Source organism: Ceratina calcarata, unplaced genomic scaffold (genome assembly GCF_001652005.2).
Source record: "Ceratina calcarata isolate Rehan_Ccalc_2016 unplaced genomic scaffold, ASM165200v1 scaffold107, whole genome shotgun sequence".
NCBI classification, from domain to species: Eukaryota; Metazoa; Arthropoda; class Insecta; order Hymenoptera; family Apidae; genus Ceratina; species Ceratina calcarata.
This window is the reverse complement of record NW_017131600.1, coordinates 119829-138200: the sequence shown is the minus strand read 5'-3', so window position 1 is coordinate 138200 and position 18372 is coordinate 119829. Positions and strand designations below refer to the sequence as shown.

The following is an 18372-nucleotide window of genomic DNA, read 5'->3' as shown; positions in this document are numbered from 1 at the left end:
ACATAATAAAACACGCAAGTGATGTACTTTATAATGTTTTTAAATCATCGAAGCAGAATACAGAATAATAAAGTGAAAAGAAGCGCTCCGCGGTTATTAGAATATTTTATTATACAGGGTCAGTCTTGTAACATGACGGCTTTGAATAACTCGCAAGGTAGTTGTATGATAAATATTTTGCATGACTTTTAGGGGGACATACAGTGCTGTGATCTGTTTTTCATATTTTTGCTTCTTACTCGAGATATGAGGATCACATTCATTTTTTTATATAGAATTTTCAATATTTTTTTCTCGAATTTCAATGAAACACCAAATTCTGAGTAAAGAAGTACGAAATCGTAGGTACAAAATCACACGGCTACGCGTGCGTTCACATTGCATGAATTTAAAAAAATGCACGCGTAAAGGCTTGCAGTTTACACGTTTGCGCAGCGGCGCAGCACATCGGAGGAAAAGAGGTGCCACGGCATGGTGCGACGTGGTTGCTCGCACAACGGGCGCGCGATGCGGCCGCCACAAAAAGTACATTGCATTTATAAGTCATTTATTATGAATTACACGATGGTATATTTAAAATGGGAGGCATGTCTTGTACGTGAATATATGGGATATCGAGATTATAACGCATGCGGCCGGAGAGAAACCGGGACTACAACGGGTTGGGATACGCGCAACCGGACGTTGTCGTGTAGGTGTTCTCGCGTGCGGACGCACCACACCACACCAATCGCTGTTTCTCTCTTTCTCTCTTTCCCTCTTCCGCTCGCTGCAACGCATGCACGCATCTACAAATTGGTAATGCGTAGCCGCATGCTGACTCCCGAGTTTAAATCGTGGAAACTTGCTCTTTTATTTTCGCCCGATAGAAACCAGCACCCGATGTGTAGCACCCATCTCGTGCTCCCGTACGAGATATTAATTTTACTCGTCGATATTGCTGTAATGGTTTTATACTTCTCCTGTCTATTTTACTTTAAGCACAGCATAATCGATAAATATTAGAGTACCATTTTTCTTACAATATCACAATTTATTTATCTTTAATGGAGAATTAAAGAAAGATTATCGTGGATGACGATGATTCCTACCTCTTCGTGTGTCCTTGCATCAGTGACATTGCACCCCTTGTCGTCGGTTAATCGGTCAAAGAATAAGCAATTAATTCCGAGCGAGTTGTACGCGTCGCGTCGGTGGAAAGCTCTTGTCAAAGATAATTAACCGAACGAGCTTCGTAGTCGACGAGATTAGCTTTCGCGTAAGCGATACGCACCGGGTATTTAACTATTATACTCGATGTTCCCTCGCTTAGTTTCTCCGTCAGGCTACGGATCAATTTTCGTTTCTATCTCTTCCCGCGTGCTGCAATTATTTACCATTCAATCACGCATTACAGCAGTTTAATCGGAAAGTATCCGACGATAATCATACATTACGCGCGCGTACATCTTTCTATTTGTCTATTAAATCTTGGGGAACGTCATTCAGTGAAAGGCACCGCTGCGCATCACGAAGGTAGCAAATGACTGTGTCACGGTGACCGTGCACTGGAATCTTGCGAGCCAGCGACACATTTCCGCATCTGTGGCGATACGCACTTCTCTTAACTATTAACGAGTTATAATTCCTCGAAACTCAAAAAGTTCGCATTTTAACAACGAATTTATTGGACGGTAAGAATTTATTCCATTTCTTTGCAATATTAAGAATATAGTACAGCTCTTTTACAAAGACGAAGCGAGATTATTAAATGTGTATGTTCGGTACACGAATGTACATTGCACATCCTGATAAAAGGTAAACGGCCTCCCAATAACCTAGGTGCCTTGACCCACGAGAGAAAGATAGAGAGAGCACGCAGTATAACGTGGCAAGAGATAGAGAAGGTGTAAGAGAAAGGTAACAGACTTGTCAGTCTGCGGAACAGAGACCAAAGAGGGAAGAAGTTTAGAGAACAGGTGCGTGACCATTGACCGCCGCCTTTGGTTACCTTCTGAATTATCATATAGGTATATACGTTCCTTGCGTCGGCAACCTGCCGATTTTAATCGCGCCGATTACTGGCCGACCGCACGGGGTGAGGTCAATTAAGATGGCTTACCGGATAATGATACGTTTAGGGGTGAATCGCAGGTCGAATCAGCGGAAAACGTGCGGGAACAACGGAGATTGAATAAAATCGATTCGGGATTCAATAAAAGAAGAAGATTGGCAAGAATGATACGACCGCTAGGATTGTAAATTATCAAGAATTTTATTAATTATCGTGCGCATTATTATTGTAGATCGGACGCGTAAATCATCTCCAGCTGTGACTTATTTGTGCGCCGAATAGCTTTCGAGAGAACGATATTCTTGTATATAAATTAAAAATTACATAATTCAATAGTCTAGCTGATAAATGCCCGAGGCTTTCTGTCGCCAGGCCGTTTCGCAACGACGCGATACGATCGCGATCAAGTGTTCGATGATGTTGCAGAGTTGCAGGTCGTTGACAATCGATGATTTGAATTATGAAATAGAAATATCATAACTAATTATGTATTACATGAAAAGCTGTTGCTACGAGCGAAGATTGCCATATTCCTAAAAAAATACAGTAGCGTATAATTACATCTACGTCACTTACAGGAGATTGCATTTAGAATTAATGAACATGGTAACGAGGCATCCGGTTTTTGCTTTTCACTTTTTAAAGCATACACTCCTTATACATCTGGCATTCGTGAATCGGTTGCGTCGACCCACTGGAAAAAGAGCACTCTGGCGTCAATGAGGTCGGATTAGGGAAAAGATCGTATCAGCTTCGGGTACAATGAACGAACAGATATTCGTAATATAAGATTCTTATCGAAGCTAACAACGTGATATTAATTCCACGCGACGACCATTGCGTGGCGGTTATCAGATGATGATAGCTTTTTCCGGCAATTATAATTCAACAATTACAAAGCTTTCCGTTAACTGTACCAACGGGGTGATTTTCTGGTACAACTCGTTACATCCGGTATGAGCCGGTCTGATTTAAATAATGCGAACTGCTGTTAGTTCAACAGATTTCTACTATCGTTATCAAAGTTTTACCTATTTCACGTGACGTGAAACAAATTTCCTTTAGGTAACGTGTCTACGCGTTCGTCTCGATATACAACGATAATGTTTACATTTGTAGCACATAAAATTTAATTAGCCAATTACTGCCTTTTAATTAATCATTAAATAGCCATCTTTCCGTAACGCGTAGATCCTGATTCTATTAATTAACGTAATGCCGGACGCACTTCCAACCGTTATGCGCATTCCATCAATCCTCGAGTGCGCGCGACTTCTCTTCCTTTTAATGCAAGGAATAAATGCTAAGTAGATTAATGTTTAGAGAGAATGGGAATTTGGATTTTATATCACGCAATGTGCGTTTCACTTATTTCGCATAATAATTGTGGGGCTGTAAAATACTAATAAACAATCGTTACCAATAATTATTTTTATTTGATTAATGTAATGTATAAATGCACGTACTTAAGTCCAATGCAAACAGCCTGCGTTTCGCAACTTGAAGAATTCTAGTGGACGAGCACTTGATTCGCCTTTGGAATCAGTTGGAACGCCTTAAGGGGGTGAGAACCGCGCGCGGAATTTTCGAGGAGCGCTCGTTAAAGCGAATCGAAGGTACCGATGCGACGCGACGTCTGCGAGCTCCGCGACTAATGACGTGTAAGCCGCGGATCGGACGCGTCAGTTCTACGCTCGGTGCAACTCGGCACGGCGTAGTAGGTCCGCGCACCGCGCCGCATGCTCCGAACAATGCGTGCCAAGCGCGGAACGCGTTGCGGTTGGGTTGTGTGCACGCGCCGCGTGAACAATCCGTGTGATTCCACGCGGGACTGACTCGGCGCGGTGCCAACGTGCGTGGGCTGACAGGCTGACAGGCTGACAGCGAGCTGGACCCCGACCACCCGACACCTTACTGTCAGCCGGACCACGGCTCACCCGTAACTCCTTCGCCCTCGTCTCTTGTCTCCTGCCTTTTCTGCTTTCCTGCGGTCCCTTTCAGTGTCCCAATCTTTTGTGATCCACTTGGATTATGGATTCACGCAGTTACAAGAATTTCGATAGTGATCGTTCGAAGAATTGTTTAAAGGAATGATAATTGGTAGTAGACAAATGATGCTAATAATAGAGGAATAGAATGTGTTTTATAACGTTGAATTCAAGAGATAAGAATTTCTATAGAAAATCTTTTATAGCCACCGATGAAATGCATTCCTCCGAAATGCACGAAACTCGTACAAACGTATTATCTGTCAGTTTCATTATCCGAGTGCATAGAACCGAGTCAGCCACTATTTGCAAAAGTGTTTGGAAATCATTCGCTTATTAAGTATCAAACAGTTTATGATCAATGCTCAAACGCGAAGTTCTTACGACGGGTGAGGTCGTGAAACGCATCGCAAGGAATTCGTAATAATTCAAGACTGCCGTTTTTAATGATTTCTCGTCGTGGGTATCGGTGTGATTAAGGTACTGATGGAATCCATCGTGCATCGACGTTAATGCATCGCGGCAGCTCTATGACGCTGCCACGCGATTCTGCAGCGGACGCGCGCCGTCAGCGCGAAGATATGCACGTGAAATTATCCAACCATTTCGCGTTTTCAATGTTTCGCGGCGGATAAGCCACGAAGGCGGAGGACACTGGACGCAATTATTAAAAACCGGTAGAATCCACGCTTGTTCCACCGGGTGAACATCCCATTGGGCCTAAGTACCTATTTGTTGTTGTCGCGCGCGACTGCGCTTCCCCGGATAAGACATGTCCCGTGTTCAGTGATAAATTTCATCGGAACGACGAATGGTTGTTCGGGATTTGTACTTCCTGGCCGAGGGAAAGACTTCACGAAGACGGCTCTCTGGAATTTGCCTTCCCCCTGATGCCGTGCAGCTAAGAGGCGTTACTTCTTGTTCGTTTCTCCGTTTAGCTTTTTGGGATTCGGAGGTGGTCCGTTCAGAGTCACAACCCTGACACAGCTGTTCCTTAAGTGTGTTTGTTGTTAATGACGCGATGTTTCAGGGGTAATAATAGTACTCCTTCGATCGTAGTTTGATAAAACTATACCTATAAGTCATCGTACTGCATAGTGTAAACTCTTCCGATAGAGTGATATTTACTCTGAAATGAATAGTTACATGCACAGCACTATGCAGTTAGTAATTACATAGGTACACATTTCTATCTGGTAATGATCAGTTGCTCGATATCACAGAACTTGCATTCAAGCTTAGATTCCCATGACAAGCGTCGGTCGTAAAGAAATCTCATGAAACACTTGTATCTACGAACAAATGCATTCAGCAATTATACATACCTTGAGTTTTATTTCAATTCACTTTGCTATCTGTTACTCTTTCCCGGAAACTGTCGAAAGAATTTAAGCCTTAAACGATCGCTCGAGGCTGCAGCAAGAATACGAGAATTTGCGTTGCGAAATGTATCTATCCATACACCGAGCGGTTTCTAACGTTTCTAATTGCAAAAGAGAAGTCCATTCAGAATCCTACTTATCTTGTATGTCCCCGGCCATTGGCAGTATAGATATTTTAGAGTAATCATTAAATGGAGAAAATTGTAATTTTCGAACTCATAATCATCGAAATTGTTATAAAAGTTGAGAAGTTTTAATCTTTCACGAGAAATTTGTATAATCAGGTAAATTGCCACCTCATAAGTTTTAGAATCGATACTTTCGTATAGAAATCTTTGAAATTATGTATAAAAAAATGTATTTGAAATAAAAATATGCTCTATTATTAATGCAAAAATTGACGATAAATGTTTTATTTCCTGCTGATATTTATGGATTTTCAATTCATTTTTTTATTTGAATTCATCTCCATTGAAGACATCTTGTACATGTGTATATATGCATGTGTAGATGTGTGTCGTAGCCATGGCGAAGCGCAATTCTCCGGTTCACACGATCCGATATATCTGCAGAATCGATTCACGATGGATTACCGCTTGGCAAATATATTCAGCTTTCTCTGTCAACACTGATTTGCGACCCGCGTTTCGGGAGGTTCCAATTCCTCCGCGCCGGCACATTCCCCCTTGAAATGTTCCAGTTAGAAGTTATTCAAACTTAAATGTTGTTGATCCTTCTCCGATTCACAAACACTCGTTAACGATTTCTCTATGGCGAACGATTTGAATTATTTGTACATGTACAAATTGTTTTCTATGTTCTATTTTAGAAAAGATAATTAAGTACGAATTCATTTCTTATCAACACTAAACTGGTATTTCAATTCGGTGGCAGATTAAATAATAATTACGACTCTAAGAGTATGACAATATTTCATTTTCTTTTTATATTGTATAAAAGAATGAAGAACTTAAGATCGGTGCATGGTAGGTTCACTGTTGAATTACAGAACGCGCGTATCACACGATCCTGACTCTATTACGTACATTCTCACTAACGTGTTATCACTCTCCTCTGAAGAACAATCGCGATTCCTCCGATTTACCGCGACACCGTAAATTTTTCCCGACATAATAGCGCGACAGTTGCACGACGTAGATTTACGTTGGATCCACGATCCGGTCCGCAATCCGTTTACGTAGCGTGTACCGTATTACCAAATTGGGAGCAATCGTACGTCTCATTAAGTATCGAACGGGGCTCGGCCAGTCCGGGGGCAGAGACAATTACCGCGTGAACGACAGCGGAGCTCCAAGATAATCGGCCCGCATAGAAGGCGAAACGTGGACGTATATTTCACATGGCCGTGGGTTCCTTCGATCCGTTCGTTTCCATCCGCGGCCCGCGCGCCGGTGTCTTACAATTCACGACAACGTCACCGGCGCAGATAACATCGCAGCCGCGGAGCCCGCAACAATGCACCGGTGCCGATGCATACGACGCCGCGGGTAGGTAAATGTTCCGTCTTTTCGTGCCTAATCTTTTTACATCCGAAAAGATTTTCTACCTTGTCTCCCTTGATCGGTTCGCTCGTTTTTGGGGTAAACGTTTATCCGAGACTGGTTGAAAATATCCCCAAATCAGAATGATATAATATAAAACACTATATTAGTATTTAATTGTTGGAAATTATTAACAGATTTATTGGAAAGGAGAATGTAGTGAATTCCGAATGAAGTTAATTGAATAAAACTATTTTCCATGTAATATGTATTATAATATGCAATAATGCATGTGTTTTGGACACTGATCATTTATTATGGACGATAACCAACGGGAACTTTCGCGACACTTCTGCTCTTTACGTGAAACAAGGACAGATAATTAAACCATTATTTCGAAGGACGACCTGCGTCCATCGTTGACGGCGTGACCGCCATTGATCTTCGTTAACGCAATGTCCGGTCAATTAACCACCTAATGCTCCCTTTCCCCGCGGGCAAAAAGCGGCGAGATACTTTCTTCGCATTGCGTGCAGCGTATAATTAATTCTTCTACCATTAAAGCGCTATCGGGACCTATCAGACTGCGTACACGCCGCCATGGGCAGCAGAGAAGAAAAGCGCAATTAAGCATGTTAAATAATTACCATTTTTCTGCCAGTGCGAAGGAATAATTATAGCCCTTACGTAATCTACAAGGGCAGGAACGCCTAGACGGCTAAAACGAATCACGACAAAGCCTGTTCGAGATTCCTATCGATACGCGTCGCTCTATCGAGAATTACACGCCACGGTCTTGTAATACCAGAGCCTCCTGATTACCGGCAAGTATAAGGTAGAATCAAAAGCAAAATTGCGACTACAGTCTATTTTAACGCTTAATTACCTCAGTAGGGGTATTCATTTACTTGAAGATTAAAAATTTACTGAATGGCAGTGAATATGTTCCGTTCGTCCCAGTCGAGTTTTCATGTTTGTTTATACAGACTGTTTAATCACAGTTCTTCATATTTCCCTTAATAGATCGAAGTCACTGAAAGACAGTAATTAACCCATGCAAAAAACCCTCACTGTGTGGAGATTACTATAGTTTGCTAAGTACAGTAGCAACAATTATATTCAAAGGCCGAAGATTCGAGTTTGTAAATCTTTACTTTTCAAACAAATAAAAAGCGGAATAAGCAATTTAGAGCGGAATATGAGAAGTCACAGTGTTAAATGAGAAAATGAGGCGAAAAGAGGATCAGGAGGTACATGTGGGCTTGGATGAAGGCAACGCGCGTCCGTCGCCCTGGTTCTGGTACACAGGGCATTGTTCGTCGGTCGCAGTACATCAATTCCGCGGCGTAGCAAGCGAGCCGCGGCCGTTCAGTCGCGCGACTGCCCACGCGAGTATTCTCTCTCCATGGGCCAGGGCGCAGCGTCTCCCTCGCGAAAGCGTGAGCTGCAAATGTTTCTCGGGCTGTTATAGATACTTACATGAAGAGAGAATGATGTATGCCCCTCGATGGGTAATATAATGTAGGCGGCTAACGAGAAAGAGCTTGCCCTGCTCAGTTCCTCTCGGGTCTGACTTGCGCGCAAAGAGGGAGGATCCGTAAATTCGCAGCCCTCAACTAAATCAACGCGAGTAATAATGCGCATCGTCGCCTTCGACCGACATCGTTCGCGGCCGCGAGGAACGCGCGTCGAGAGGTACGGAAGGGAAAGATCCTCTATTTCTAGTGAAGCGAATACTAATCTGAATGCTTTCAAGCATGCTTTGAGCATCACGCATTTTTTCAGCAACTATGCCCAGTGCTGGTGAAGAAATTAGAAAAATTGGAGACATCGTTCGACGGAGACGAAGCTATCGTTTAGAAACGGAGGCACACATCGTCCGCGCAAGTCCAACGTTTTATGTTCGCGCCTATGCATGCGTAACGAGTTCCAGGCTCGTAACTCTCCGGTTAAACCGACTACTCTGCTGCTAGCGAGTAGATAAGCGCTTAACAATCGTTTACGCTGCTCGTGCATTTGTTTTCGTTTCATATTTCATGCAGGTTTCGTTGTAACTCATAGCTAATAGGAACGAAAAATCTATCTCTGTTACCAATTGTCGAACCAATCTATGAGACACGAATTTCTTTATTACACTGTTTCGTTCAATTGAGATTCTGTAAATAAGAATTTGTAGATTATAATGATGTAAATTGAAGTAGAAGAAGATTGTTAACTTGAATGCGTAATATTTCTCTTGATCCTCTAATTAGACGGAACTTCGTTCCTTTCTAAGGCTGAATGACGTTTTTACAGCCTTTCGCTCCCCAATCATTCAATCTCCTTTCCCTGTTGCTTTTGTTCCTTTTTCGCCGTTGGTTCTTCTCATGATACGATGGGAAGAAATGTCTTTAAGGGACTAATAAACCATCCTCCGTACATAAACGATCCTTCAGGACGGCGTGTACATGCTTCCATACCGTAATGGTAGCGGTGGCATTAACATAAGGATTCTTAGCCGGTATCCCGGCGAGTTGGCGATTTAATAACCAATCGTACGCGGGCACTCCGTCAATCCAGATGTGTCCAATTAGTTAGTCCGGCTAGGTAATGAGTTTTAGTGGCTATTGACAGTGGCCGCGCACAGATGCGCCATTAGCAATTCTAAATGGTGTCGTGCAAGAGCCGGTCATTAGGAGTAAACGTAAATAATAATTACACGTCCGAGAGCTAAGAACAATTGCATACCGCGGGGAATACTGACTTCTGAACTTGCTACTGCTTCATACGCGTTTCTCGTTCGTATCGTTCTTGCTTGAGAAACGAAAACACACTTAAGATCGTTTTATTAAATGATATTTTAGATCATAATCAAATTGTAGTATGATATTCTTCACATCCTAAGGAACATATCGATAAGCTTCAAAAGTTGTACATTTTAGCATAGTTTTATACTGAAGTATATGGGAGTCATGTGCTTGTCAATAGAAATTAATTTGCTTGAACTCTCCAAACCAAAACAACAAACTAAGCATCGAATATTCATTTTTTATACTTCCTAATAATACATATTGCCGAATAACTGGATAAAAAGTGAATGACGTTCACATGATTACTTAATAACGCAAAACAATTAATTTTCTATGTGTAATCGTATTAATTTGTTTAAAAAATCATTATTTAATTTTGTCAACCATAGTAGTGTATGTTAACTATGATTTTGGAAATTTTTAAACTGCACATTTACTCTCTACTTTTACTATCCTTTTACCTCGCTCCTACCATTTACTAATTTTAATAGAACAGCCTTAAAATTGATAAATCGCACTATTCGTACGAGTTTATGCGAACCATGCACATTTGCTCTGTTCTTTCGGCTCCTTTCTCCTCTATCTCTTCATTCTCCTTCCATGATCTGTCTCTCCAATTTCGACCTGTCTCTTCGTGCGTCGAATCGCGCGGAGAGAGTACGCTCCGCTCCGAGCGCTAAATAAAGTAAAAGTTTAATGGCGCACATCCGTTGTTCAGATAGATATCTTAATGCGACCGGATTTTCAAGTCCCTTAAGATAAGTGTGCGCCGATGAAACCCAACAGTACAAGGATCCCGATATACGGCGTCCTACGTTTTTTAACCGTCCGACCGGCAGCAGCACCACCGAGAAGGGGGTGAGAGGCGAGGGCGATGAAGAGCGAGAGGGTCCTAATGACCGGTCCATAACAATGTCGATCGACGGAAAGGTTATTAGGCGGGATTCCGCGTCCTTTTGAGATTATGCGCCCGATAAAGCCGCCACGATTCATTGTGCTATCTTTTTCGACGATTTGCACGCCCAGATACGCATCTGCATCCGCCATTGAGTTTTGGATGACGACAGATTCGCATGGAAACAGCGGGCACCGAACATTCTTGACGTTGTTTCGGCTACTACGAACGAAGAGGGAGTCCGAGAGGGTCGTTGGAAAGAAATTCGATTCGTGCCAACAGGTAGTACAATTTTGGAGCTGGTCAACAGCGACCACGGTTTTAGTCGGAATCGCAGCTGGTTATAAAAAATTGTACAATAAATTCTGAACGATAAATATAAATATGATAATGTGTGTGTTTGATACTGGCGGAATTTTCTATCCATTCAATTTCCATGATTGCCATCTACGTAATAATTACACCTAATTATCATTCTTTCATGTTATCTGGTTCAAAGCTGTAATCTAACATATTTTTTAAAATGCTGCATTTAGAACTATAATTTTGTCATTAAGCGGTAATACATATATGTATGTATGAATTATAGCTTTCAACACAATGTGTACGTATATTCTACTCATTCATGTGGCTCGATAAAAATAATTTTCAATCTTGCTTCTCATATACCGTCTCGAATCCAATGATTTTTATACTTAAACAATATCCGGAATAAGTTCCACAGGATAATCGTTAATTTGCTCCTAGCCTAAGAAGAATTAAGCTACGATTAGTTACTGTTGCGGCGAGAATTAATTATGCACTGTCCAACATTAGAACAGTGGGCGTGAACGAGGAAGTAAAGGAAAGCCACTGGTTATTACACAGTCGAGACTATAATAACTTGTACCGTTTTCATGAATGTTTGCCTTGTCTCTATCTTGCAATTACCTATTCAGCTTCATCTCTGTCTGGCGCTCTTGTTGGGAATAGAATTAGTCAACAGCAAGTGAAACAGTAAAACTGAATGGATCGCTTGCAGTTCCCCTCGAACAATAGGCTGATAATATCGATTAATTGTGATCGAAGTGCAGTTTGACGAGTTAAAATTTTATAAATACGAAACAAAACAACAGCAGCAATCACAGGGAACGATTGTCCCAACTGGAAACACGATCGCAGATTATGGAGGTGTAAAACGAGCCGTGAGTGAAACGGCGCACAAACTCGAGAATCGTGCAACGGAGACGTGGCACGATGGACAGCGCGAGATTCGAGCACAGGGTGGTCGACGTTTAAGGGAGCGACCGGGTAAGTAAATATTCTCCGGACCCGATGGACGGTGGTGAGAGACGGGGTCCGACTCTGAAGTACATACAAGAACGACACTGTATGGACGGACCAGGCCGGGGTAGCCAGGTGAGTTATATTCGTTAGGTGGAGCGAGTACGGATGGGCAAGGAGGCGCAGGAACCCCAGGGGGAGAACGAGGGTATCCCAGCTTTATTCCAGTTTAAACGGTCCGTCAAAGTCACCATTACCATTCCGGTTCGCGCGAACCATTTATTTACGCGGTGCCGGGACGCGCCGCTTATTTATAGCCGTCAATTAATTATCACTGAATAATGAGCGCGCACAACCGCGGAATACATTAGCAGAATCGCCATTCTTACTGGCGTTTACTCCCGTCGGGGGCGGCCGATTCTCTTCCTTTCCACTCTGACCACTGTTTCGCCGTCTCCGTCCGTGCTTCCTCGCCTGTTTCTTTGTCCGTTGCACCGTTCATTCCACGAAGGACGGCTTCGATTTGTTCGGAACGAGCTTTCCTGTCCATGCGTGGTTCATTGTTCGTGTCCCTGAACGACACGACACGACCGTGGTCTTCGTTGTACGCTCCCTGTAAAGCTGAAATAGGATCCGGTTCAGGTGTTGTCCTTTATGGCTGAGGACGAAAAAACGAGCGCTCGCGTCAGATAGCTTCCTTTCTTTCTCTTATTAGAAGGAAAAAAGAGCAGATTTATTTGCCATCAACATGGAATTCACTCGCTTATCAATGGTCCCCAGATTTGGTTGTTCTAATTTATATGGAACGTCTGTCCAATTTTACAATCAGATCTTCAGATCTTTTTAAAACGTCAAGTACTTCCATTAGAACTTTTTCTGCGTTGAAAATTTTGTATGAAGAGTCACCAATCAGATCGATATCGTTTGGTCAATGCAATAAAAAGGAGCCCCAAAACTGGACAAAAGGTTGAAAGAGAACGATGCACGCAGTACGAATTAAATAATATGCATATACCATGTCCCGTGTAGAGCGGCGCAACGCAGTACGAAGGAGCGAAAAGAATTCCCGTCGATGCGGTGCGCGGGTCCCAGGCCGAACAGGCTGACATTCCCTGGGAATAGCTACTCATCGATTACGCGGTATACAGTGTTGAGTGCGGATCGAGAGTATATATGGGATACGGTCGAATAATAATAAACGGGAATAAATAGCTAACGAAGGCCGCGAATGGTCGCATGGCTATTGCCCATTCATATAGACCGGGTCCCAACCAGCGACCATCCTCTCGCCCCTTCGACCCCTCCTCACGGTCGGGCCAGGGGGGTGCGCGCTCTGGCAAACTGCGCTTGTCCACCAGGGACAATAAATGACATCGGACCGTGGTTCTCGCGACGATACGACGGTACGACCGCTAGTTTCTACCCGGTTTCTCTGCTCTGTTCCTCCGCCTCCGACTCCGCGACCAATTCCACCGTTTATCCCTCTCTACCTCGTACGCTGTCTCCATCTTTCGCTGTCGTTCTCATCCTCGTTCTCCGCCTCATCCTCTTCTTCCTCCGTCCGACAGCGTAGGCAGGTTGGCATACGAGTCGCGGTCAACTCGCCAGCTCCTCTCTCTGCTCTAATGAGCTTGCTATTATTTGCTTTATTGAATGCAATTAGAGCTTACTCCGTGTCCCTGTCGCCCTTTCCCCTTGCTCCTGCGACTCTCCTGCCTATCCTCCTGTCGTCCCTCTCGTCTTTTCGCGCGACGGTGGTTCGAGTTAGATGTATACACATACACACTCGCACAATCCTCCCTTTCTTCGCCCGTATTCGCGTGTAAACGCCTGTCCGTGTAATCAACTGTATGATCATACGCACGCAACTAGCAGCTACGTCGGTGTATCGCCGTAAGGATGGCGGGGCATGGCAATCAGCCACAGACATGCATCCGCGTATTACTGTGTAATTTGTAGAACAAAAAGCTTGCCGTAATTGTGTTCATTATCTGCGCGGTCCTAGAAACAAAGGCGAATGCTGCGGGGGAAACGATTGTGGCTAGCGCGAGAGAGATAAAACCACGGACATCGCGAATCGTGCGCGTAACTTCCGCCGCGGTGCTCGCGCGTAACCATTCTTAATGCTCTCATCAGTAGCCACGCTGATATGCGCTCTGCATCGTCACCATTTTTCTAAAAACGAAATTAGCTACTTTCTTGCGCATACAATTCGGTATCGATTGATAGAAGTATATTATTGACGTGAATTTATCATGATAATAATAATCATGAAGACATTTTATCCTGTGCAAGTTTTATTGAAGATGGATTGCAATTGCGGAATAAGTTGGAACATTTCATTGAAAAGCTTTCTAATATTGCACGAGTTACTTCAAATGGATTTGGGATGGAATGGATTTTATAAGAAATTATTAAAACAACAATTAAAACAGATGTCATCATAATCAATAGAAAGTACAGGATACTTTGAACGTTGGAATGATTCTTCTTCAGTAAGAATACAAGTTTGTCGTAATTGTGTAGTCGAAAGTGACGATGAATAAAAATCCTTTAATGAATCCATCTCTATATTTGAAATTATTCTTTATATATATTTTTCTGCCAATCAGTATTTACATAACTTATCTTAGACGATTTCCTTTTACTCGGTACGTTCTCATCGCGTAAAAGTATGGTCAGGTGTATCTTTTAGAAGAGTACGATGTTACTCTAATGTTGAGGTATCCATAAATGATCTGAACGTTTATACTCGAAATTAGCATTTTACCTCACATTAGCCCCTAACATTAGCAGAAGACAAGATAAATTGCAACCTCAGCTCATAAGCCTGTCATTCGTTTAAGATTCCCCCAAAACCATTTAAAATTATTCTGACCGAGATTTAAATTGCACCAGATTAGTTCTGCTTCATTAATTTCAAGCAGTGAACAGTTAATATTGGTACATGTATATCATTAATGATTTGTTAAAGAAATAATCAGTTGCTTGAACATTTTAACCGTCGCGTCATTGGGAAAGAAGAATGTTTCACGTTACAGACAGCAGCATGTTATGCTTCACGTTCCCAAGAAATCGTGACCAAAATTGCTGTTGTTGTTGCAACGTGTCTGAGAGCATTTCATCCACCGTGAACGATATCATCCTGGCCCAGCCAGGGGGCATCGCGCGAGAATTCGAGATAAATTGCACCCGGAGAGCGCGTTCCGTTTAAAAACGAATCACCCGAGTATTATCCTAAGTGAGTTTTAATGTCTCGAATCAGAGCGTGGCACCGCACTAGCCTCTATGGAGGTTGCACGAAACTTCGCTGAAAATTCGGTTAATCGTACAGCCGTCCGCAGCCGTTTCACAGGTCTGCCGGCTTTTAACGAGAGTGAAGAGAGTGACCAAAAGGATACACGCAGCGTACGACGCACACGCGTAATTGCAAGCTGCCGTGCACATGTAATTGAAGTTTCTGAAAAGGGGAGGATAGGTGAGCACATTGTGCGACACGACTCGTCGAAGCCGTGACGCCATAAACATTACACGCTATCGCGCGTGTGTAATTGCACGTTGCACCGAGACCCAGTTGATGATTATAAGCTGGATTAGCTAGCAAACAAATTAGCGAACAAATGAATGCCTGGAATCGTCGAATTACGCTTTATAAGAAGTTTATGTTAAATGTTATTCGAACTAAACGCATAGTGCAGCTATCAGATTATTTATTAAACAGTTGCTCCCAGTATTCCAGCTTGCGTGAAACTAATTTCTAACGAGATAACATTTAATAGCACCATATGTAGATGAAACTCGTGTGTATAGTAAAATGAATGGATTAGAATTTAGAAAAACGTTACATTCGATGGCTGTTATAATGCGTTTATAAATTAAATGGCTTATAAGTAATATGATCATTTACTTCGTTATTTTATAGTCGACTTTATTTATTTTCTGATGTAAATTAGAGTAACCGAATTTAATTAAACTACGGTAAGTACTTCTATGTTGTTCTTGCATGTTTTCTAAGATTCCGATTCCAGGTTTAGATACTATATTTTAAAAGTGTACAGATTACTAATAATTATTCTACAAAATAGTATAAATGTTTGGAATAATTATAGCATATTGCAGTATTCTTTTAAAAGCAAAATCAATAGATTATTACTGGTCATAATCAATCATAACTTCCTTGAGCATTCCATGCTCCTTAACTTGAGGTAGGTAGCTCGTTCCAAATACGCTAAACTCATCGTTGGAGCTCTCACAATCAATTATCTCAAATTACACTTACTACTTCCACTTTTCCATTACGCTGCCAACAACATTTTCTGCCCATCTTACCATCACGTGCATCGCCGAGGCTCGCGTATGTGGCATCCAAACACAGGTACAACGCAGACCACGCGGTAGTCGCGTCCACGAGTATACCTCGCAGATAATGAAAGTAAAAATGCGAGCTAGGAAAGTGAAAGAATGAACAAAAGGAGTAGTGGTAAGATCCATCGAACGCGCAGACGAAAGATCATTGACGGGAATGGAAGAAAACTTAGGGAATGAGAAAAAGAGAAAGGAGAGGTAGAGAGAGAGAGAGTGAAAAGGAAGAGCTCGGGGTGGTGTAATCTGCGTAGCGAGTATAGGTAGGATGGGCAGTGGATACACCGGCTACGTATAAGTATAATGACTGGCACTTCTATGCATTATCATACCGCTGGGGCTGGCTCCGGTGTCGGCTGGCTGGTCGGTCCGCGCGCTGCCTGGGATCAGTGCGTCGTGGCCGAGGAGATGAATAATTTCAGGACGGGCACGCAATTACGTGCGCGTACGTCTCGCGTACCAAGTAGCCAGTCGACGGGCCATGGGTGCGCGTATACGCGCGCACACGTGGCAAGGAGCCACGGACACCGTAGAGACCCCGTAACCCATCCTACCGGACCGCTCCACAATCTTGGTATCATTTATATTGCACTGCGGGCAATTATTTTAGGCCCCGACCATGCCCATCGGGTGTCCGATAAGTTCAAACCGAGATCATCGCACTGTTCGCGGTATCTACTACGTCAAGGGTTTATTGATTCTTGAATGTATTCGTGATAAACGTAGCTGAGACGCTCGAATCCCGTGGACAGAGAAGTTCGCGATGCTTTGGAAAATGTTTGATCTGGATAATCACTGGCAGTGTAGTTAATTCATAATCTTATTTTGAAACAGTATATTAACGCGTTGACGGGTTATTTCCTACTCTCAGTAGATGATACTACATCAAATGATTTAGGTACATTATAAAAAACAAATATAAAATATGATAAAATAAATGTAAATTATATGGCAAATGTATCAATTCATTCGGAAACAGTTACGTTTCTCTGTGTCAAACATACTCGTCCATAATTTATACCTGTATGTCCACGAGTATAGGCAATAGTTAAAGCCTGTTAATTTCCGGCAGTGAAGTTATATCCGGCGCTAAAGTCCGATGCAATTAAACGTTAGATGATAGCGCGCGCGCGACGCGCAAGCTGGCCCCGCTTAAAGCAACATCCACTCGGTTATAACGAGGACACTTTGAATCCAAAGGTTAGCAAAAGGGTGGCCTCTCGACGAAGGGAGCGACGGCTGGAAAAGGCAGGAGCGAGGAGGATGCTCCCGCGCATGGTTGCTCTCGCTTTAATAATTCTATATATTCGCGTCTCCTATATTCGATCGTCTCGTGGATTTTCTTCATTATAAGTTTCAGGGAGCCGCGTAATGCTACGAGAACCGGCTCTCGGAAGACTTTCGAGTCCAGGGGTCCTCGGCCTATACCGCACCTACGCGCGTTCATTTTCGAGTGGATGCGCTTCAATTACTCGTTCACAGCTCGCCTGACATGCACGACTTACCGGCATGTCTTTTAACGAATCGCCACTTTGAAGATGCCCCAACGCGTGTTACGCGTTCTCGGAATTGCCGTGGTGTAGCTTGCAGTTCCCGTCGACCCCCAATGTCTTGATGTGAATGATGGATTGATGGAACCACGTAATTTCACAGCACTATTATAGAAAAGTAATTACTACTATCCTGTTCAATAAGCATCGGTTCGTTGATTCGCGATTAAACTCAATTTCTGGTCTCATATCACCGAAATTAGAAATTACCCTTAATTGACAAATATCCACGGACACTACCACTAAAAAACTTCGCACAATATCCGCGTACCAAGGAGCATCATTGAAATACTCGATTGCCGATATATCGCGTGATCTGACTGACACTTACTGACCGCACTCCCTAACTGCCGCTCCGAACAATGTCGCCGTATTATTACACCGGGCAACCATGTACGCTCTGTCCCTTTTCTTTCTTCGTGGCGTGTTTCTCGCTCATTATACGATCGGAGAGGATACGTATATAATATATATTATAATAATGTGGGCCACAATGGATTCGCGTCATATCCTGACTCTGTCCCCAGCACAGCGATCAATTAGATCAGCGCACCCCAACCTGGGTCGCCCAGATATCACTCACACCCA

General features: G+C 43.0%; 1 protein-coding gene across 1 annotated transcript in view; it reads right to left on the bottom strand.

Annotated features, from left to right (window-relative positions):
• Sox102F (transcription factor Sox102F) overlaps window positions 1-18095 on the bottom strand; it is a 282412-nt gene extending 264317 nt beyond the window's left edge. Inside the window, exon 1 of the mRNA XM_026819705.1 lies at window positions 17740-18095. Within this exon, the coding sequence (XP_026675506.1) occupies window positions 17740-17745 (6 nt within the window). The 5' untranslated portion in view covers window positions 17746-18095. The remainder of the gene's footprint in view (window positions 1-17739) is intronic.
• Window positions 18096-18372: the final 277 nt, after the last annotated feature.